Source organism: Phycodurus eques, chromosome 1 (assembly GCF_024500275.1).
Source record: "Phycodurus eques isolate BA_2022a chromosome 1, UOR_Pequ_1.1, whole genome shotgun sequence".
Taxonomy (NCBI): Eukaryota; Metazoa; Chordata; class Actinopteri; order Syngnathiformes; family Syngnathidae; genus Phycodurus; species Phycodurus eques.
Genome location: NC_084525.1, coordinates 21436640 through 21460034, shown reverse-complemented (window position 1 = coordinate 21460034; position 23395 = coordinate 21436640). Strand labels below are relative to the sequence as shown.

The window sequence follows — 23395 nt, the reverse complement described above, 5'->3', positions numbered from 1 at the left end:
TATTTTTTTAAAAAACATCCAGCTACCACAGTTTCAAACAGATGAGCTTCAAACTGTCAGAGATATGATAAATCAAAAGGAAGCATTTTGTTCATTTTGTATGGCAGACCATACTACAACCGCAATTCCAATGAAGTTGGGACACAACAAATAAAAACACAATACATTGATTTGCAAATCATGTTCAACCTACATTTAATTGAATACACTACAAAGACCAGATATTTAATGTTCAAACTGATAAACTTTATTGTTTTTAGCAAATAATCATTAACTTAGAATTTTATGGCTGCAACATGTTCCGAAAAACCTGGGACAGGTGGCAAAAAAGACTGAGAAAGTTGAGGAACGCTCATCAAACACCTGTTTGTAAACTCCCACAGGTGAACAGGCTAATTGGGAACAGGTGGGTGCCATGATTGAGTATAAAAGGAGCTTCCCTGAATTGCTCAGTCATTCACAAGCAAAGATGGGGCGAGGTTCACCTCTTTGTGAACAAGTGCATGAGAAAATAGTCGAACAGTTCAAGGACAATGTTCCTCAACGTACAATTGCAAGGAATTTAGGGATTTCATTATCTACGGTCCATAATATCATCAAAAGGTTCAGAGAATCTGGAGAAATCACTGCATGTAAGCAGCAAGGCCAAAAACCAACATTGAATGCCCGTGACCTTCGATCCCTCAGGCGGCACTGCATCAAAAACCGACATCCGTGTGTAAAGGATATCGCCACATGGGCTCAGGAGCACTTCAGAAAACTAATGTCAGTAAATACAGTTCGGCGCTACATCTGTAAGTTCAACCTAAAACTCTACTATGCAAAGCAAAAGCCATTTATCAACAACACCCAGAAACGCCGTCGGTTTCTCTGCCCAAGCTCATCTAAGATGGACTGATGCAAAGTGGAAAAGTGTTCTGTGGTCCGACAAGTCCACATTTCAAATTATTTTTGGAAAATCTGGACGTCGTGTCCTCTGGGCCAAAGAGGAAAAGAACCATCCGGACTGTTATGGACGCAAAGTTCAAAAGCCAGCATCTGTGACGGTATGGGGCTGCGTTAGTGCCAATGGCATGGGTAACGTACACATCTGTGAAGGCACCATTCATGCTGAAAGGTACATACAGGTTTTGGAGAAACATATGCTGCCTGCAGTCTCCCATTGAAAATGTGTGGCGCATTATGAAGCGTAAAATACGACAACGGAGACCCCGGACTGTTGAACAGCTGAAGCTGTACATCAAGCAAGAATGGGAAAGAATTCCACCTACAAAGCTTCAACAATTAGTGTCCTCAGTTCCCAAACGTTTATTGAATGTTGTTAAAAGAAAAGGTGATGTAACACAGTGGCAAACATGACCCTGTCCCAGCTTTTTTGGACCGTGTTGCAGCCATAAAATTCTAAGTTAATGATTCTTTGCTAAAAACAATCAAGCTTATCAGTTTGAACTTTAAATATCTTGTCTTTGTGGTGTATTCAATTAAATATAGGTTGAACATGATTTGCAAATCATTGTATTCTGTTTTTATTTGTGTTTAACACAACGTCCCAACTTAATTTGGAATTGGGGTTGTAGATAGGAGAGACAAAAGAAAATAAATACCTATGTTTTTCTTTACCGCTTCTGATCAGATTACATTGTCAGAAACGGTCATTTTGACATTTTTTTTATGATATCGTAACATGGATGTTTGGGCCAACTGAGTGTATGGGTCAATTCATTAAAATACTGTAATTGCAGTTTTAACTATTTTTTTAGAGATGATTATGTCCCAAACCTTTTACACAATGATAGAGTTGTTAATTATCCCCAATATATGCCAACATAAAGAATATGAACAAGCTACAATTTGAAAATTGAAAAGTGCAGACTCCACAGGTGGGACCAAGTTATTGCGTTTGCAAGTCACAAGTCTTAAGTCTTTGCGCTCAAGTACCGAGTCAAGTCCTACGTCTTGAGTTTCAAGCCCTTTCGAGTCATATTAACGAAATGTAAATGTTTCAATACATATAATATTTAGATATTTAATTGATGCATATATATATATATATATATATATATATATATATATATATAAATATATATATACTGAATTTCCATCCATCCATTTTCTGAGCCGCTTCTCCTCACTAGGGTCGCTGGCCTGCTGGAGCCTATCCCAGCTATCATCGGGCAGGAGGCGGGGTACACCCGGAACTGGTTGCCAGCCAATCGCAGGGCACAAACAAACAAACAACCATTTGCACTCACATTCACACCTACGGGCAATTTAGAGTTTTCAATTAACCTACCATGCATGTTTTTGGGATGTGGGAGGAAACCGGAGTACCTGGAGAAAACCCACGCAGGCACGGGGAGAACATGCAAATTCCAAATGGAACCCCGGTCCTCAGAACTGTGAGGCAGACGCTCTAACCAGTCGCCCACCGTGCCACCTATACTGAATTTATATAGTTAATGTATTATAATACCCATATTTATCTATCATGTATCCGCCACGTATCTATTTGTGTGATCGCTCACAAAGCTAGCTGCTAATGCTAACAAGACAAGCATACGTGACATCAAGCCGTGCGATTCCCACAATGGAATGTGGATTTTTTCATTTATTTTTTGGGGGGAAGATTGACTGTAGAAGACTGATGAGGTCTGTCAGGAGTGATCTAAAAGATAGTGGAACGGTGAGGTTATAAGGAGTAGATCTTTTTTTGTTCATTTGTACAGTGTCCTCAGGTGTTATGAGAAGAGGTGCTACAGTGTACATAAATCCAATTTATTATTATTTATTATACATTATTATTATGATAGATAGGGAAGGTGCAGGCATTCAGGTACTCGGGATCAACTGTGCAGAGCAATAATCAAAATTAATTGGATTTAAAGGATATACGCTTTCATGACACCCAAGGACACATTACAAATAAACAAAAAACAAAACAAAATGGGGTCTATTGTTTATTGTGGGAGCGTTGTCCACGTCAACCACCGAGACAGGATATGCCATCCACCGCCGCGGAGCTGCAGATAGTCCCCGGTGGGAGCTTCGTTGGCTACAGCGGGAATGGCAAAGAAGTCCATATTCCTCCACCATATTCCTGGCCACCCTGCTAAAAACGGCCTCGAACCGCCATTGGTGGGAGGAAGTGTCAGACTTGAACTAAGACCGAAGAGCAGAGGCTCAAGTGAAAGCAGCGGATTATAGGACAGTAGTGAGGCCAGGGTTGTATGGTTTGGAGATAAGCAATGATCAGAAGGCAGGAGACTGATCCGGAGGTAGCAGATCTGAAGATGCTGAGATTCTCTTTGGGATTGACAAGCATAGACAGTATCAGGAATGTGCTCATCAGAGGGACGGCACAGACTGGGAGGTTTGGAGACAAAGCTAGCGAGACCAGATTGAGATGGTTTGGACATGTAGAGGGGAGGGACACTGGATAAATCAGTAGAAGGCGGAAGACCAAAGAGATTTGTGGATGAGGTAAGGTCAGACTTGTAGATCCGTCGCCGGGGTTAGCGCACAAGATGCAGACGACAAGGATAAATGGACGAGGATGATTTGCTGTGGCAAGCCCTGAATATGGTTAAGTCCAAAGGAGAATAGAAGAAGGAAAAGGGCCTCTTCGGATTGTGTTTTTTGTTTTGGAACTTTCCTTTCCTATCTGAGTGTGATGACCCGGTTGTAGTTGGAGGAAAGCTTGTTGGAATTCTAAAGATGCTTCGGAAAAGCGCCTCAAAGCAACCTTAATCCCACCTTTAGCATCAGTTACTCCTGACCAATCTTTAAGGAAAGATGCTACCTGTAATACTTAAAATACTGTTATACTTTAATGCAACAGGCCACCGACAAGGTTTACAGACTCCGCAACGATGCTTGAGAGTACAGAAGTGAAAAGAAAAAAACACATGTATGGAGGCGACATATCGTAAGTTATGCTACAAAAGAAAAACTTACAATGTTCGTATTAGACACCATCGTAATGGTTATTTTTGTAGTCCATAAGAAAATACACTTCAAGTATAAGAAAGACCACTCGGGGCAATACATTTCTCCAACATAATTTTAGCCAGTCTTTAAGTGATTCTCACTCTAGCTTCCAAAAGGTGGTGCACTTGTAAATCCCATGTGGAATCCAAAATGCGCTCAGTCATTTGGTTGCTCGAAGTCTTTAGGACTTGAGACTCGCTTGGCTAAAACGTAGACTTGACCTGAACGACATTTGAAAATCTTCAATTCATGTGCCATGTGTTTTGCTTTGGAAAGAAAGGATTATGCTTTTGATAAAATCGCGGAAAACAGGTTGCAACTCAAAAGATAAGAGATATAGACATACTGTAACTACAAAATCTAACTTCATCCTTCACTTAAAAAACCCACAAAGTCAGGTAAGCTATGATAACGTCACCGTTTAGTTAACCGTTAGCTGGTCAAATATGAACTCCGCTTCATATCGGTTATGCGTTAAATTGAGAAGACCATAAAGTAATGCGCAATACAGAGACGGCTTTGGGACCAGAAATATGATCGTAAATGTGTTAGTAGAGCTAACTAATGCAAGTGCCATTGCTGAGTCCTAAGTGGCTAATGTGTGAATATATGTTGTGACTGAGCGAGACGGTGCGATTTATGAGTTTCTAAACCCAGGTAATGACTCTACTTGATTGCTTGATTTTTGCCACAGTAACTTGGGACTTTCTTTAAGATTTAAGGTTAAGACTGGAGACTTCTGACTTGCACATCTGTGACGCACTCCCACCACTGGCATCACCACGACTAACGACCACAAAAGTTGGTGATCCAGGGTTGCCACGGTAACGACAGAGAAGCTATTGTCCTTATTATTTGCCAGTGAAGCATCAACATCACTTTCAAGCTATTATTTTAAGCTGAAATTGGAAAAAATGCGGCTTTGAACATGTTCCCCTTACGCCAAAGGCAAGTGAATGAGTCGTCACGTTTGCTAATAATTGCACTGACCATGTGATCATCTTAAATGCATTTCTTCATCACCGTGAAGATAAAGCGTGTCTTTCAGGAGAGTTGTTCTCATTACAGCTTTGCCTTCGGGAGGACTTCTTCAGAAGCGCACACAGGCGCATGCGTGCGCGCGCGCACATACACGCGCACAAAGCAAAGTTACACTTTATGGCCTCTTGTTGCCTACTGTTGGTCTGGAGATTAACACAGGTTGTGAGTGTTTGTGTGCAGGGTGGGGTGACAGGGATTTGAATGGAGCTAATGCAACCAGAATGAACTGGTTTGGTAGACAAAGGCAAGGGGGGGTGCCGAAGGGGTAGGGGTTGGCGAATTGTTTGAGGTGGGGTGTATTGGGGGGGGGCGGGGGGGGGGGGGGGGATCTGATGCTTGCAGAGAGAAAAGAACTCAGAGAGAAAGTTGACGCCCTCGACCTCCACTCGAGTTTGAGCTGCTCCACAAGTAAGTGCTTCCTTGTCTTCTTTAGAACTATTGTCTTTTTTTAAACGAGAGCGAAAAGAGAGCGAGAGACTAGCGATAGAAGGTAAAAGATCAATTGTGATTACTTTAGGGCTTGTCGAGAAAGCATAGTTTGTATTTTTTTGTTTTTCGAGTCTTTGTTAAATGTTAATGAGGAAGACAGGTTAAGGGAAACTGCAGCCAAGTTGAATGTTTTTGTTGTTGACTGTCCAGGCCCCAGGCATCATCGACACAATGGTGGGTATGTGCGGGGATGGCCTGGGTGCGTGTAAATAATCAATTAAGTTCAATAAATGTAACTAGAGTAGAGGTATTTTTTGCTCCCAAATGGATGTATTTTTCTTAGCTGTTATCGTCCGCTGCCCCCCCCCCCCCCCCACACACACACACACACACACGACCCCCCTCCCACCGCCACCTCCCTCCCTAATCTTCCCTTTGTTTAAATTTGTTTATCTCTACTTGTTGTATTATGCCAGAATACAAACACATTTTTCAAAATACTATAGTACATGTGTCAGGTAGTTTTTACATAAAACAAAACCAAATTGCCAATGACCCATCCGTTTTTTCTGGCCATTGTCTGGAATTGTTAATGAGTTTGTCACTGATGGTGGAGTGGAAAATCGTCACACTCAAGGCCCGGAGGCCAGATCCGCGCCGCCACATCATTTTACGTGGCCCGCAAAAGCAAATCATGTGTGCCAACTGCCATGATTCTTGCTAAAATCTGTACCAAAATTTCAAAATGTCATATGTAATAAATAATCACTTGAGATATTCCAAACATGTTTTTCTTTCCAAAACCCTTTTTACAGTAACTTCAACAATAGTTGAGCTTATTTATCCTTGACCTCTGATTTCAAAACTAGTTATCCCTCAATTACTTGTCTATTTGTGGTACTATGATGAATAAATGCATCCAAACTAATCGGGAGAAGCTTCATCATGCAACAAGACAATGACCCAAAACACACTGCCAGCACCACAAAGGACTTCATCAGTGGAAGGTCTTAGACTGGCCAAGTCAATCACCGCACCTTTATTAACCCAATAGAGCATGTATTGTACCTCCTGAAGAGGAGACTGAATGGAGAAACCCCCAGAAACAAACAAGAACTGAAAGAGGCTGCAGTGAAGGCCTGGAAAAGCATTTCAAATGAAGAATGCAACAGTCTGGTGAAGTCAATGGGTCGCAGGCGTGATGCAGTTATTGCAAGTAAGGGTTATGCCACCAAATATTAAATGTTATTCACTTTAAGTTAATTTAATAGTCTGTTCCAATACTTTTGCTCACTTGAAAAGTGGGTGGCTTCAAACAAAAGGTGCTCTGTCCTGAGTTGTTCAACACATCTACAACCCCAAATCCAATGAGGTTGGGACGTTATGTTAAACATAAATAAAAACAGAATACAATGATTTGCAAATCATGTTCAACCTATATTTAATTGAATACACCACAAAGACATATTTATATATAAGATATTTAATGTTCAAACTGATAAACCTTATTGTTTTTAGCAAATAATCATGGCTGCAACATGTTCCAAAAAAAAGCTGGGACAGGGTCATGTTTACCACATCATGTTACATCACCTTTTCTTTTAACAACATTCAATAAACGTTTGGGAACTGAGGACACTAATTGTTGAAGCTTTGTAGGGGGAATTATTTTCCATTCTTGCTTGATGTACAGCTTCAGCTATTCAACAGTCCAGGGTCTCCATTTTTTACGTATTTTACACTTCATAATGCGTCACAAATGCAGCCCTATGGGTGGCACAAGTCAGTGCAAACTGTAGGCCGGTCCCAAGCCCGGATAAATGCAGAGGGTTGCGTCAGGAAGGGCATCCGGCTTAAAACCTTGCCAAACAAATATGAGCGTTCATCCAAAGAATTCCATACCGGATCGGTCGTGGCCCGGGTTAACAACGTCCGCCACCGGCGCCGTCAACCTGCGGGGCGCCGTTGGAAATTCAGCTACTGTGGGTCGAAGTCAAAGAAGAAGAGGAGGTGGAAAGCGGGTTCTTCGGCAGAAAGAGAAGAGGAAAACACAGAGCCTAGAACTGAATGTGGGGACTTTGAATGTTGGGACTATGACAGGAAAATCTCGGGAGTTGGTTGACATGATGATGAGGAGAAAGGTTGATATATTGTGTGTCCAGGAGACCAGGTGGAAAGGCAGTAAGGCTAGAAGTTTAGGGGCAGGGTTTAAATTATTTTACCATGGTGTCGATGGGAAGAGAAATGGAGTCGGGGTTATTTTAAAAGAAGAGTTGGCTAAGAATGTCTTGGAGGTGAAAAGAGTATCAGATCGAGTGATGAGGCTGAAATTTGTAATTGAGGGTGTTATGTGTAATGTGATTAGTGGCTATGCCCCACAGGTAGGATGTGACCTAGAGGTGAAAGAGAAATTCTGGAAGGAGCTAGATGATGTAGTTCTTAGCATCCCAGTCAGAGAGAGAGTCGTAATTGGTGCAGATTGTAATGGACATGTTGGTGAAGGTAATAGGGGTGATGAAGAAGTGATGGGTAAATACGGCATCCAGGAAAGGAACTTGGAGGGACAGATGGTGGTAGACTTTGCAACAAGGATGCAAATGGCTGTAGTGAACACTTTTTTCCAGAAGAGGCACGAACATAGGGTGACCTATAAGAGCGGAGGTAGAAGCACACAGGTGGATTACATCTTGTGCAGACGATGTAATCTGAAAGAGGTTACCAACTGTAAGGTAGTGGTAGGGGAGAGTGTGGCTAGACAGCATAGGATGGTGGTGTGTAAGATGACTCTGGTGGTGGGGAGGAAAATTAGGAAGACAAAGGCAGAGAAGAGAACCATGTGGTGGAAGCTGAGACAGGACGAGTGTTGTGCAGCTTTTCGGGAAGAGGTGATACAGGCTCTCGGTGGACGGCAGGAGCTTCCAGAAGACTGGACCACTGCAGCCAAGGTGATCAGAGAAGCAGGCAGGAGAGTACTTGGTGTATCTTCTGGCAGGAAAGGAGAGAAGGAGACTTGGTGGTGGAACCTCACAGTACAGGAAATCATACAAGGAAAGAGGTTAGCTAAGAAGAAGTGGGACACTGAGAGGACCGAGGAGAGGCGAAAGGAATACATTGAGATGCGACACAGGGCAAAGGTAGAGGTGGCAAAGGCAAAACAAGAGGCATATGATGACATGTATGGCAGGTTGGACACTAAAGAAGGAGAAAAGGATCTATACAGGCTGGCCAGACAGAGGGACAGAGATGGGAAGGATGTGCAGCAGGTTAGGGTGATTAAGGATAGAGATGGAAATATGTTGACTGGTGCCAGCAGTGTGCTTGCTAGATGGAAAGAATACTTCGAGGAGTTGATGAATGAGGAAAATGATAGAGAAGGGAGAGTAGAAGAGGTAAGTGTGGTGGACCAGGAAGTGGCAATGATTAGTAAGGGGGAAGTTAGAAAGGCATTAAAGAGGATGAAAAATGGAAAGGCAGTTGGTCCTGATGACATTCCTGTGGAGGTATGGAAGCATCTAGGAGAGGTGGCTGTGAAGTTTTTGACCAGCTTGTTCAATAGAATTCTAGTGCGTGAGAAGATGCCTGAGGAATGGAGGAAAAGTGTACTGGTGCCCATTTTTAAGAACAAAGGTGATGTGCAGAGCTGTGGCAACTATAGAGGAATAAAGTTGATGAGCCACACAATGAAGTTATGGGAAAGAGTAGTGGAGGATAGACTCAGGACAGAAGTGAGTATTTGCGAGCAACAGTATGGTTTCATGCCTAGAAAGAGTACCACAGATGCATTATTTGCCTTGAGGATGTTGATGGAAAAGTACAGAGAAGGTCAGAAGGAGCTACATTGTGTCTTTGTAGATCTAGAGAAAGCCTATGACAGAGTACCCAGAGAAGAACTGTGGTACTGCATGCGGAAGTCTGGAGTGGCAGAGAAGTATGTTAGAATAATACAGGACATGTACGAGGGCAGCAGAACAGCGGTGAGGTGTGCTGTAGGTGTGACAGAAGAATTTAAGGTGGACGTGGGACTGCATCAGGGATCAGCCCTGAGCCCCTTCCTTTTTGCAGTGGTGATGGATAGGCTGACAGATGAGGTTAGACTGGAATCCCCGTGGACCATGATGTTTGCAGATGACATTGTGATCTGCAGTGAAAGCAGGGAGCAGCTGGAGGAACAGTTAGAGAGATGGAGGCATGCACTGGAAAGAAGAGGAATGAAGATTAGCCGAAGTAAAACAGAATATATGTGCATGAATGAGAGGGCTGGTGGGGGAAGAATGAGGCTACAGGGAGAAGCGATAGCAAGGGTGGAGGACTTTAAATACTTGGGGTCAACCGTCCAGAGCAATGGTGAGTGTGGTCAGGAAGTGAAGAAACGGGTCAAAGCAGGTTGGAACGGGTGGAGGAAGGTGTCAGGTGTGTTATGTGACAGAAGAGTCTCTGCTAGGATGAAGGGCAAAGTTTATAAAACAGTAGTGAGGCCAGCCATGATGTACGGATTAGAGACAGTGGCACTGAAGAGACAACAGGAAGCAGAGCTGGAGGTGGCGGAAATGAAGATGTTGAGGTTCGCTCTTGGAGTGACCAGGTTGGATAAAATTAGAAATGAGCTCATCAGAGGGACAGCCAAGGTTCGATGTTTTGGAGACAAAGTTAGAGAGCGCAGACTTCAATGGTTTGGACACGTCCAGAGGAGAAATAGTGACTATATTGGAAGAAGGATGATGAGGATGGAGCTGCCAGGCAAGAGAGCTCGAGGAAGACCAAAGAGAAAGTTGATGGATGTCGTGAGGGAAGACATGATGGCAGTTGGTGTTCGAGAGGAGGATGCAGGAGATAGGCTTACATGGAAAAGGATGACGCGCTGTGGCGACCCCTAACGGGACAAGCCGAAAGGAAAAGAAGAATGCGTCACAAATTTTCAATGGGAGACAGGTCTGGACCGCAGGCAGGCCAGTCAGGCCACCCGCACTCTTTTACTACGAAGCCTCGCTGTTGTAACACGTGCAGAATGTGGTTTGGCATTGTCTTGCTGAAATCAGTAGGGGCGTCCATGAAAAAGACGTTGCTTGGATGGCAGCATATGTTTCTCCAAAACCTGTATGTACCTTTCAGCATTAATGGTGCCATCCATCCATCCATTTTCTGAGCCGCTTCTCCTCACTAGAGTCGCGGGCGTGCTGGAGCCTATCCCAGCTATCATCGGAGGCGGGGTACACCCTGAACTGGTTGCCAGCCAATCGCAGGGCACATACAAACAAACAACCAGTCGCACTCACATTCCCACCTACGGGCAATTTAGAGTTGTCAATTAACCTACCATGCGTGTTTTTGGGACGTGGGAGGAAACCGGATTGCCCGGAGAAACCCCGGTCCTCAGAACTGTGAAGCAGACGCTCTAACCTGTCGTCCACCGTCCTGCCCATTATTGGTGCCTTCACAGATATGTAGGTTACCCATGCCATTGGCACTAACACAGCCCCATACCATCAGAAATGCTGGCTTTTGAACTTTGCGTCTGTAACAGTCCGGATGGTTCTTTTCCTCTTTGGCCCAGAGGACACGACGTCCAGATTTTCCCAAAACAATTTGAAATGTGGATTTGTCGGACCACAGAACACTTTTCCACTTTGCAACAGTCCATCTTAGATGAGCTTGGGCCCAGAGAAGCCGTCGGCGTTTCTGGGTGTTGTTGATAAATGGCTTTTGTTTTGCATAATAGAGTTTCAAGTTGCACTTACTGATGTGGCGCCGAACTGTATTTATTGACATTGGTTTTCTGAAGTGTTCCTTAGCCCATGTGGTGATATCCTTTACACACGGTTTTTGATGCATTGCCGCCTGAGGGATCGAAGGTCACGGGCTTTCAATGTTGGTTTTTGGCTTACATGCAGTGATTTCTCCAGATCATCTGAACCTTTTGATGATATTATGGACCGTAGATGATGAAATCCCTAAATTCCTTGCAATTGTACGTTGAGGAACATTGTCCATGAACTGTTCGACTATTTTCTCATGCACTTGTTCACAAAGAGGTGAACCTCGCCCCATCTTTGCTTGTGAATGACTGAGCAATTCAGGGAAGCTCCTTTTCTACCCAATCATGGAACCCACCTGTTCCCAATTAGCCTGTTCACCTGTGGGATGTTCCAAACAGGTGTTTGATGAGCATTCCTCAACTTTATCAGTCTTTTTTGCCACCTATCCTAGCTTTTTTTTTTAATGTGTTGCAGCCATAAAATCCTAAGTTAATGATTATTTGCTAAAAACAATAAAGTTTATCGTATTTACAGTTTCACAGTCATAAAGCCCTTCTGAGGGAAACCGTAACTACGACGTGACCCGTGACAAAAATTAATTTGACATACAGGTATCTGGTAGCATGGGTTCCATTCTCACTCATTGATCGAGTGAATGTTTGTCTTTGTACTGTAAGTGCCCTGTGATCGACTGGTGAATAGTGCAGGGTGTAGTCCACCTCTCGCAGCTGGGATGATATCTGCAGTCTCCCCCAAAATACTGTGTATAATAACCCAAAAAATGCAAATAAAGTGGGGTTAAATAATAACTAAAATAACAGAATGTCAAAGTCCTCTCTTGCCATGGCTGCATAACCATGCAAACGATTATCATCATTCATATTATCAATTTTCTAAAGATGCATTCAGTGTCAACACAAAGGCCGCATCTAAGAACTATCCTTTTTGTTCACACAAAGCTAAATGAACGATGTAGTGGAATTGTCCAGAGGAATTTGTGTTCAGGCTACGTTTAGCAAATTGACAAGAGAGCCAAGAAAGGCGTTCTGGGATAATATCTTCTGGCAGACAGACCAGAGAAAATGCTACACGAGAGCGTTTCACTTTAGTACGCCTACTATAGTAAACATTAAAAAGATGTTAGCTTTTTCATCCTCGAATTCTTGTCAAAGTTTTTAGTGCGTGGAGGGAGAGAGAGAGATTCAACTTTCAATCGTCCTACCCTTAAATCAGTGACTCCTCCGTGTAGTGGTACTGTAACATTTTCAGGATTTTAAACGACTTCAAACATCAAATGCAAAGGCCGGTGCTGGACATTCTCTGCTGGCCTACATTTGCTACCTAAATTCTAATATACTGTATAGCAACTGAAATTTTAGTAATGTATTCCCTAAAGCCTTTTCTCCCCATTCCATAGTGTTTTCTTGGTCACACTGCTTCCATTACCTCTATGTGGATGTTTGATTTGTATTTTTATTTTTTTATTGAAAAAAAAATAATAATTTGCCCAATCAGATTTCAGCCATTTTGTGTTGCCATGTAAATCTAATCTGCCAGTGCCTTCAGAATCATTTTGTCATTTTAAACCACATTAGCAATGGGACGTTTTCTTTAACCAATCAGTTTTCAAATTCATCCTCACAGCGTCAGAGCACTGGCCCTTGATGACATCAGAAATATTCCATCTTCTGATTAGTTGGTCAGAGCAACCTTCTCACAGCTAAGTTTAAATAACAAAGCAGGTCTGTTGTGAACTGCACACGTTCATGAATTTAATAATCAGCATCTCTGGTGAGTATGATGTAGTTTTTATTTTTGTCTTTGTTAAGTTACAAGTTAAATATTGATTCTGATTTGCTCTAGATGATGTGGAGTTGCGTGCTGTTACGGTTTTGTATAGTATTGATGGTTTCTATCATTGTGATATGTTTGTGGTGTTATTAAGGCCCAGGTACCAAATGCATGGCCCACCACTGGTAAATCCTGACTGAAAGTTCTTCCATAGGGTGGATTACAAGACGACATTATACTGAGTCTGTATTTGGTCGATATTGAATACTAAATGCTAAAAGCTATCCATCCAATTTCTATACCGATTATCCTCATTAGGGTCTCGAGTGAATAGGAGCCTATCCTAGCTGACTTTGGGTGAGAGGCGGGGTACACCCTAGACTGGTCGTCAGTCAATCACAGGGAACATATGGACATATAAGCATTCACATTAACACCTACAGACAATTTTGAATCTTCACTGAACCTGACATTCAAAGAATCCACAAATACACACAAGGTATTTTCCACCCCAAACGCATTTGTAACAAAATCCATGACTCCTACATTAATGAAACAGGAACCATTTAATACTGTAATTAATACCATATTAAAGTCAGTACAGATCGATGAAAGAGTTGGTGATATACATAGCAGGAAAGAAAACTAAAAAAGCTTTAAGTAACTCAGAGTGGATTAGAGTAAAACCAGACATGCCTGCCAGCATCTTATAATACTCAACCTCATTCATAGGGAAGTGAGAGACCGAGAAGCACTGCAAAGAGTCTGCGGGGCTCGTGTGTTTTTACGTTGTCTGTAACATCAGGTCAAGAGAAAGTAGCCTTTTGGAGGGGGCTTTGTACTGTTTTCAAAAAGCTCCAGCCATTAAATAAATAATAAATTATATATTAAAACAACAACGCATGCAATATATGTTATAATTTCTAACAGTGTCTTGTAGTTAGCGTAGCATCTCTGTTACCCGGGTAACTATTTCAAGACCAACCTGTAAATAAATGATCACAGCAAAGGGTCTTTTTCTGGCAAAATCGAGCTATTGCTTTGAACACTTATTGTGCATAAAATAACAGTCCATATGGCTAAATAGTTCGAAAAACAAAACAAAACAAAAAAAACTCCCACACAAACAAAGCATGATATTTTACTTTTGTACAGTTACGGAAATGTATGCCCTATCAACTATTGGCAGCACGTAGAGGTTAAAAAGACCTGGGCCTAAGACTGAGCCTTAAGGGACACCGTAGTTGAGTTTATAGCTTGCAGATAAACCGTTATTGATATTTAAGATGCCACAAAATGGTACCAAATCCCTTGTAATAGTAAAGTAGTAACTGGTGTCAAGGACGTGTTACATCTTGACTGAGACTACGGTCCTTGTGTGTTGGCGAAGAGACAAGTTTAGCCAGGATTGTTTGTGCAAATCAAGGAGCGTCTTCCACTCATGATCATGTTCACGCACACGTCCGGTGCATTTGTTTGTTTTTTTCAATCAAATAATCTGTAAGCCATTCATTTTTTCAAGGTAATGTTATCAAAAGAGTTTGAATAAGTATTTTAGGACTATAGTTTGTGATATATTTAGGGTTGAAACTATTAATATATGCAATTATAAACATTTTGGGGAGGGGGCGTTATTTACTCTCCCCCACCCACCCACACTATTTGTTGCTGGGCTAAGTTGTGTTTTCTACACAACCACATTTTTCATATGGTTCAGTCATCCCGCCTGAGGCAATATGGTGTTCTTAATTCTTACCCATGGTTGCTAAGTGGTCTATCTGGGTCTTTGCTGCTCTTTTCAACATTGCACTTACACGGTAGTGCATTGCTGCAAGATCCATCTATTTTTTTTTTTTTATATCGCTTTTCCTTATTGGGGCCACGGGTGAACTTGGAACCTATCCCAGCTGACTTTGGGCAAGAGGCAAGGTACACCTTGGACTGGTCACTATTTGATCGGAGGGCACAAACGTACTAGATCGATTCTGGTACGAATGACGATCTTGTCTCAATTTATTCACACATTGACTTATTCAGTATGAAATCTGGGCCGGTTTAGTTGAACAGAAAACTGATATACACGCAGGAAGCCCATCTTATTTCTGTTGTGTGAATGGCAACAAGGTTAACTGTACCTTCTGCCATCTAGTGGAACAGCCTCTAATTGTTCTGCCTTTCACTATACATCACTGGCATTGATCAATTTTTTGTTGTAGATAATCAGCTAAGTGAAATTGGATAATTTCCCGCGGCACACCTGATTAGCACTGACGGCACATTGATTGGGTATGACTGGATTAACGCCTGACATCTCATTGGCGCAAGCAGTTATAGATTATTCTAACTGTTTCCCCCTAACACTTGTCCTGGTATTGTACTGGTCAGTTTGATGCCTCGGATAAAGTACGAGCACAAAGAACAGCTATTTCCAAATTCATCCAATTTCCACAACAGATGCGCCGCCGTCTTTGTTGAAATATGCTTAAAAGGCGATAACACGGGGACACCGATACTCTTCATTAGCCAATCTATGGCATTTTTCATTGTTTGTTAGCATTAGGATAAGACGATTTTCCTAGGGCAAAGCTATGTGGTTGTTTTAAAAGCACAGTATGTAGTTCTTTTTGTTGTATGCTTAGTTTGACAGTAAACGTCAACTGTGAGTGGCATTAAACCGCTTGAAGTCTCTTTTTTCTTTACTATTTGCCAAACTGCTGCTTGTTGTTAAGTGAGTTGAGTTGTTCGCTGCCCCCATACATTGCTTGTATCGCAAATATTCGCTCTTAGGTCAAAGCAAAAATATTTCACGAAGGATGGCTTGTGTATTGAAAAAGTCTTATGTGGGGTCATTCGTACATCAAGGCACCAGTCTGTTTTCATCTGTGGGTAGCATGGTGCGTGAGTGGTTACAATGTCTGCCTCACAATTCTTAGGTCTCAGCTTATCCTTTCTCTGTGAAGTTTGAATGTTATGGTTATAGTTTTGTAGAGTCCAGGGTTTATTGTTCATTTTCCGTGCATGCATAATATATTCTGGGTCAATTTATGAATATCCTCATGATAATTATATAATTATAATAATTTCAAATTATTAACCGCAGACCTTTTCAAAATGGTTTACTTCAATAGCCTCTCTGACAAATAAATGGGTTTCAGAAAAAAGGGAAAGTGTGTGTTTTTTTCTTTAATGTGGTATTCAACTTAGTGCCCTGACCAGTAGTTATTTCCAATCTCTTTTTGATGAATATTTAACCCTTCCAAGACCATCAGGGTGACAGGCGTACAAGCAGCACTCCAGCTCCCTTTTTATGTTTGACATCACTTGTTTTTGGATCAAACATCGACTTTAGAACAATGTAATGTCCAACTTATGTATGAGCTTTCTTGTGCTGTTTTACTGTTTGGAGATTCCCGCATGACCCTTCGAAGACCAACAGGTGCATGTTACTGTGCAAATGTGGTGGCAACACAGACAATTGTGCTAACTGTTTGAAGCGCCCTCTTGAACACTGTTGCTACTGTGCCATTAAAATACCCAATTATGGCATGTGCAGTTTTGCAGTTTCAAGATTCCTACCATTACACACATGCAGACTGGTCAATCTAAAAGCAATTTTAGTCAACATGGGTTAAATTTGACCCGTAACAGCCTCGAAACTTTGAAGCACCTGTACAAAAGAACGATATTTAAAAATATTTTTCATGTTTGTGTATTTTGGGGGCGGCACGGTGGAAGACTGGTTAGAGCGTCTGCCGCACAGTTCTGAGGACCCGGGTTCAATCACCGGCCCCGCCTGTGTGGACTTTGCATGTTCTCCGCGTGGCTGCGTGGGTTTTCTCCGGGCACTCCGCTTTCCTCCCACATCCCAAAAACATGCATTAATTGGAGACTCTACATTGCCCGTAGGTGTGACTGTGAGTGCGAATGGTTGTTTGTTTGTACGTGCCCTGCGATTGGCTGGCAACCAGTTCAGGGTGTACCCCGCCTCCTGCCCGATGATAGCTGGGATAGGCTCCAGCACGCCCGCGACCCTAGTGAGGAGAAGCGGCTCGGAAAAACGATGGATGGATGGATGGATGGATGGATGGATGTGTATTTTGGGTTGCTTTAGGAGAAGTCATTAAATTCTAGGGTGAAAAAAAAATATATATATTTTTTTAAATAACTGGTTTATGTCAGAATTGACCTGAATTGTATGTATGTATGTATGCCCCCAAGAACATCATGGTAATTGAAAATGATTTTCACTCCAAAGACTCAACGACTGTATTGTTGACCGAATGGTGAACAGGTTGACATGTTAATGTGGACTTTCCTGCTGCTGTTTGTTTTAACAGGATGAAGGCTGCGCTGCTGCTGCTCTTTGTTGCTCTCATCACAGTCAAAGCCGTAGCTGGAGGGAAAAACAACAAAGGTATGGGTTTTCCTCTACCGCTCTTTTGATCATGTAAAAAGCATCGGAGGTTTAGGGGTGCAGCACCCCCAAAAATGGGCTAGAAACACCTATGTGAACTATTCAGTAGCACCTTGTCTTTAACATTATCACACGCATATGAGACAATAACTAACTTCTCTCAATCCAATTCAAACTGAGCCCAGTGGTATTGTCTGAGCACCAGAATCGTTTCCTATAGCTATAAAAAAAAAAAAAATCAGCCAACTCCTACCTAACAACATAAACAATGTCCTACGATTACATGCAGCAAAAATGAGGACTGGTAACAATAAGGGGGGTTCTGCTGTATTTTTTTTGGTTAAAACATTACGTTTTAGTCAAAGTATTGTATGTATTTTATGGCATTGTATGGTTTCAACTTTTCTAGGTTGTTTAAAAATGACATACAGTTTACAAAATGTGTTTAGATCTCTCAAATTTTAGGGGGGCTGGGATGAATTTTAGGGCCGCTTCAGCACCCCCAAAAATGGGCTAGAAAAGCTTGCCTAAAAGCATCTACTTCCAACAAAAATTAAAAAGATTCAGCTTTTTTGTTTGTTTTCATTTGAAAGGAGATATACTGTGCATTCTTTTCCCCACAAGTGCCTTAACATATCTGTGACATGCTTTCCAAGTATCAAAAAGAATAGTAGACTCAACATACTGTACCTTTTGTGAGAGCGGCCCTGTGCCATACAAATGAGCGACTGTATACCTCGCTCTGTGCACTGTTGAGCCAAGTGTACGGATTTCGTTACCATGACAACCAGTGGCGCAGGAAGGGGATTGAACAGGCGGCTGCAGAGCCCGGAGTGTGGAATAAAAGGGAACGCCCATGAAAACATGAAAATTATTTTCACTCATGGAGGCAGCAGTTCATGCACAACTACTGTTACGTAAAAGTGGGGCGGAAGTGCACAATGGCTGCTTACAGACATGTTCAGAAATTAGGCACAAAACGAAAGATTTACTAGATACTATTTGTATGAGCTGTTTCACCGTGACACCACACGAACATCCGGGTGGCAAGAGTCGTAGCTTTCTCCAAGTAGTAACTGGTAAACAAACCCTTGCATCTCAGCCTTACAGTATGTCACTAATCCCCCAAAGCCACTCCCCTCACCAACATGCACGGTTGTTAAACACGGCCATTCATAATCGCATGCAATTATGAAAGTCTGCAGTTGGGATAAATTGTCACAGAGATCGCGTATCCAGCGTCAACAAAATAGAAGCGCTCACAATACTAAGCTAGCATTAGCACTGTAAACAAGCCAATGTTAGCCTCCGCTGCTATGTTGGTAGCCTTATTCATGAGGGACTGTTACTATAACACTAAGGGCTCGATATTCGTAGACTCTACCATGTGCGCCGGAGCGCATCTTGATATTTCTGCCAGCACAAGGCTTGCTATGCCTGTTTTCCTATTTGGCAGAACTGTCAGCGCCATGCTGGGCAGGGTCAGTGCAGCGAGTGGGTGTCCTTTGGATTCCGCCTGGAGCATGTGACGTTTTGGTGACTGAGGGCTGGCTCTATTTCAGTGATGCATCTTTGTTTTCGTGCAAACACATTGGCAGCCCCGTGTGCGCTAAGCTGGGTGGTGTCAGCGTAGCAAGTGCGTGCCCTTGGAGATGCACTTGGCGGAGTGCGATGTTTTTGTCAGAAAGTCAGTCTCAACTTTAAGTTGTGGCACTGGGATGTAACACGATATTGGTGAATCTGATGGTATGCGTGCAGGCAGAGAGACCTGCGAGGTCCTCGGGCTTGTGTGGTGGATCACAGATTTATTTCAACAGTGAGCATCCAAACCTCTTAATCATTGTAGAACTCTATTCATTGACTAGATTAATGTTGTTGTCATCTTTATTATATCTTTTTGTAAATGCATGTACTGGCCTGCACACAGCGGTGGTGGAAACGGACGAATATTTAAGGGGATGTAGATCAATGAGGTCCGTGGACACATTTACCATTTGAAATGAGCAAAACCGGGTCAGGTTTTTGGGATGTGGGGGGAAACCGGAGTACCCGGAGAAAACCCCCGCTGGCACGGGGAGAACATGCAAAGTCCACACAGGCGGGGCCGGGGATTGAACCCCGGTCCCCAGAACTGTGAGGCAGATGTGCTAACCAGTCGTTCACCGTGTCGCCTGACTTATATATATTATATTATATATTATTACAATTAATTATGACAGTATATGTTATTATATATAAAATGTTATTTTTGGAACGTATAATCAATTACAAATCAAAAATGGGTAATAAACTTAACTGTCAAGCAGAAATGTTGCTAATTTGGCATTGCTTCTGAATCCTCTCAACTGCCTGAGGTCCCTTTGCTCTGCTAGTGTTATGCCCAGTTGTTGAGGGATGGGCAATTTAAAAAAAAACATTTTCCTGAGGTGGATATTCAGTTTCGACAAAGCTTCTGTAGCCCGTGTAACATGTGGGCCTGCTATAAGTGTGCCCGTGAGTGCACAGCAAATGAGTGACACCTCATCAGTCACACTTTCTGTATCTGGTTGTTTCTCCTCAGGCGCGGTGTTTTTTTTTGGTTTTTTTTGCAACTCCAATTAGACGCAGAGGATGGGGCCAGAGAAGGCTTTTTTTTTTTTTCTTCACAGATCATTTTCCCAATGTACTACTATCCTGTCGTGCTAACAAATGTATTTTTTTATTATTATTTTGCAATCCCCTTATTGTATTTTTCATGTTTTTCCTTGAACTAGAAGCACATACTGTTGATGGCATGCCTGTTAATCCATTTTTGCTCGATCCACAGAAAAAATCAAACCTTCCCAGTCTGGGATAGATTGTACTGACTGGCGCTATGGAAACTGTGTCCCTAGCAACGGAGACTGTGGAGCCGGGTTTAGGGAGGGGATATGTAATCAGCAGACCAAGAAAATGAAATGTAAAGTACCCTGCAACTGGAAAAAAAACTTTGGAGGTAACATCACTTAACTAGTATCATTACGGTAGAACCATTACAGAGAAATGATTCCCAAATCTTGTTGATTACATCCTTTGTGATTTTACCATCCAGCTGACTGCAAGTATAGGTTTGGAAGTTGGGGTGATTGTGACCCGACTGCCGGCGTCCAGGCCAGAAGCGGGACCTTGAAGAAGGCGCTGTATAATGCTGAGTGCCTGCAGACCATTTCCGTCACCAAACCTTGCGTTGGCAAAACCAAGACAAAAAGCAAAGGTTAGCGTGATTGCTGTGTTGGAATTGTGTAGCCTGTGATAAACAGGAAATATTTTCCTTTACCTGTGCTACACGTCAGCAATAATACGCTATCATGTATTAACCCCATTTAGGCTGTACTCGACTGGCTCAACATAGGACATTCTGTCACTTGTCGCAAATACACTGCTCGAAAAAGGAACTCATAACTATCACAACAGCAGGTTAAGTTCACTTTTGGGATATCAACCTATGAATTTAAGAAGTGAAAACAATAGTGATTTGGTAGCAGCCCACAGAAGTTGCTCAGGTCGCGCAGCCACCGATGCTAACGTAAGACGTTTGTTGCTAGAGTTAGCAATTTTTAAGATAAGCCTAGCAACTTTTTCCCCCCGAAATGCACCTCACAACAAATTCAGATATTTTAAACATTTGTTTGAAAACTTTTGGCAAATTTTGAAGAGTGACTTAAATACTAAAATGCACACTTTAAATGTCAAGTCATATTTTCCTGGGGTATTGGCAGATCATTTTTCTTAAATTAATATCTTCCTCATTTCATTACATTTTTGAAGCCCAGTTTTTTTTTTTTTCAGTGTCGCAACTTGAAAATGCAAAGTGACTTAAATGCTGAAACGTACACATTATATTTTGCTCTGTGTTGTATAAATGATGCTCTTCCTCGTTTGGTTTTCTAGGAAAGAAGAAAAAAGGCAGTGGACAGTAGATGCAAGAGAGGAATTTCTGGGGACGGACACAAGGATCTTTATCAATACATTTTGTGAACCATATCAACTCTGGCATTTGGACGTTTATAGAACTAAACTAGTTTTGTTTGTAGACTTTCTCAAAATATGACTCTAAGTTTGATGTAGAAAGTAGAAAATACTCCATTGTAAATCTCTTCCGAATCTGATGTTATCAATATGGTCCAAGGATCATCCTGCTATTATTATCTAGTCATCAGTAATTAGCATTAGTGCACTGCAATAGCAGATTCCACTAAACTATAATGTGTACACATTTTCAAATAATAATGTTATTTTTCAAATCATTGATAAAAATAATAATAAATACCAAGGTCATATTTCAACTAAATGTTATTTGTGTTATTCTTTATATTTTTCTGGGAATAAAACATTTGCTGCTTTGAACCCCGGTCCCCAGAACTGTGAGGCAGATGTGCTCAATCAATCAATCAAATGTTATTTATATAATACTTTTCATACATAAAAAATGCAACCGAAAGCGCTTCACAGAGATAAAACATCCATCCATCCATGCATCCATTTCCTTTACCGCTTCTCCTCACGAGGGTCACGGGATTCTGGAGCCTATCCCAGCTATCTTCGGGGGGGGGGGCGGGGTACAACCTGAACCGGTCGCCAGCCAATCGCAGGGCAACATAGAAACAAACAACCATTCGCACTCACAGTCACACCTACGGGCAATTTATAGTCTCCAATTTATGCATGTTTTTGGGATGTGGGAGGAAACCGGAGTGCCCGGAGGAAACCCACGCAGGCACGGGGAGAACATGCAAACTCCACACAGGCTGGGCTGGGATTTAAACCCCGGTCCCCAGAACTGTGAGGCAGAATTGCATTACATAAACAATGTAAATATAAAAGCTGGTGTGCATGACAGACAGGATTCCCCAAAAGTAAACTGTGGAAAAAATAGATTATTTTTTTTTTTTTTTTTTTTTCCTCAGTCAAGCTTTGACTGAACAAACTGGGAAGAACAACAGAAGAACAAGTGAGGCAGGGATGGGACTACTATCACACAGATTGCCTGGCAGAGTTTACACAACTCACAGCGCACTTGATCTCAATACTACTCAACGGGACCTTGACAAAAAAAATAATTTTTTAAACTATAATTAAACAACCATCTTTAGGTTCATAAGAGGATTCAAATATTAGAAACAGCTCTTGAGTAACGGCCTATTTTTGGGCAGGTAAAAGTCCATGTATTGTATCTCCTACCACTATACAATCTCTCGAGATTTTCACAGGCTATTTGTGGATTGTTGTGCACTAAAATACCTAATGCCCTTTTCAAATGAATTAAAACAAAAATCACAAGAGACCAGTAGTTTCATATGACTTTATAATTTCACTCGTTTTTCAACATTATTTCTCTTTTGATCAAATAACAAAGAGTGGTCCAAATTCATTCATTCATTCATTTTCCGTACCGCTTATCCTCACTAGGGTCGGGGGCGTGCTGGAGCCTATCCCAGCTATTTTCGGGGGGGGGGGGGGGGGGGGGCGGGGTACAACCTGAACCGGTCGCCAGCCAATCGCAGGGCAACATAGAAACAAACAACCATTCGCACTCACAGTCACACCTACGGGCAATTTAGAGTCTCCAATTTATGCATGTTTTTTGGGATGTGGGAGGAAACCGGAGTGCCCGGAGAAAACCCACGCAGGCACGGGGAGAACATGCAAACTCCACACAGGCTGGGCTGGGATTTAAACCCCGGTCCCCAGAACTGTGAGGCAGAATTGCATTACATAAACAATGTAAATATAAAAGCTGGTGTGCATGACAGACAGGATTCCCCAAAAGATCTCTCTTTGAACGCTGTTGTCACCGCCCCATACAAAATACGCACATCTATGACATGTTCACTTTCACAGTTTAAAGATCCTCACCATTACCACCATTTTGCTTGATTCAACCCACTTTGATGCATTCACAATCGCTTTTAGGAGACACGAGTCAAATTTGACCGAGAAGCGATGAGGGATGAGCGAGAAG

At 42.1% G+C, this 23395-nt stretch overlaps 1 protein-coding gene across 2 annotated transcripts; it reads left to right on the top strand.

Annotated features, from left to right (window-relative positions):
- The first annotated feature begins 5351 nt into the window (after positions 1–5351).
- On the top strand, positions 5352–21979 carry LOC133409410 (midkine-A-like). 2 transcript variants are annotated; one of them, XM_061689395.1, is made up of 5 exons: positions 5352–5436; positions 17339–17415; positions 20222–20389; positions 20486–20647; positions 21325–21979. In XM_061689395.1, exons 2-5 carry the CDS (start codon positions 17340–17342, stop codon positions 21351–21353), a joined length of 435 nt encoding a protein of 144 aa, XP_061545379.1. In that variant the 5' UTR covers positions 5352–5436; position 17339; the 3' UTR covers positions 21354–21979. The 2 variants fall into 2 exon arrangements, with proteins under 2 accessions (XP_061545379.1, XP_061545468.1); XM_061689484.1 differs by lacking the exon at positions 5352–5436 and adding an exon at positions 5576–5691.
- Positions 21980–23395: the final 1416 nt, after the last annotated feature.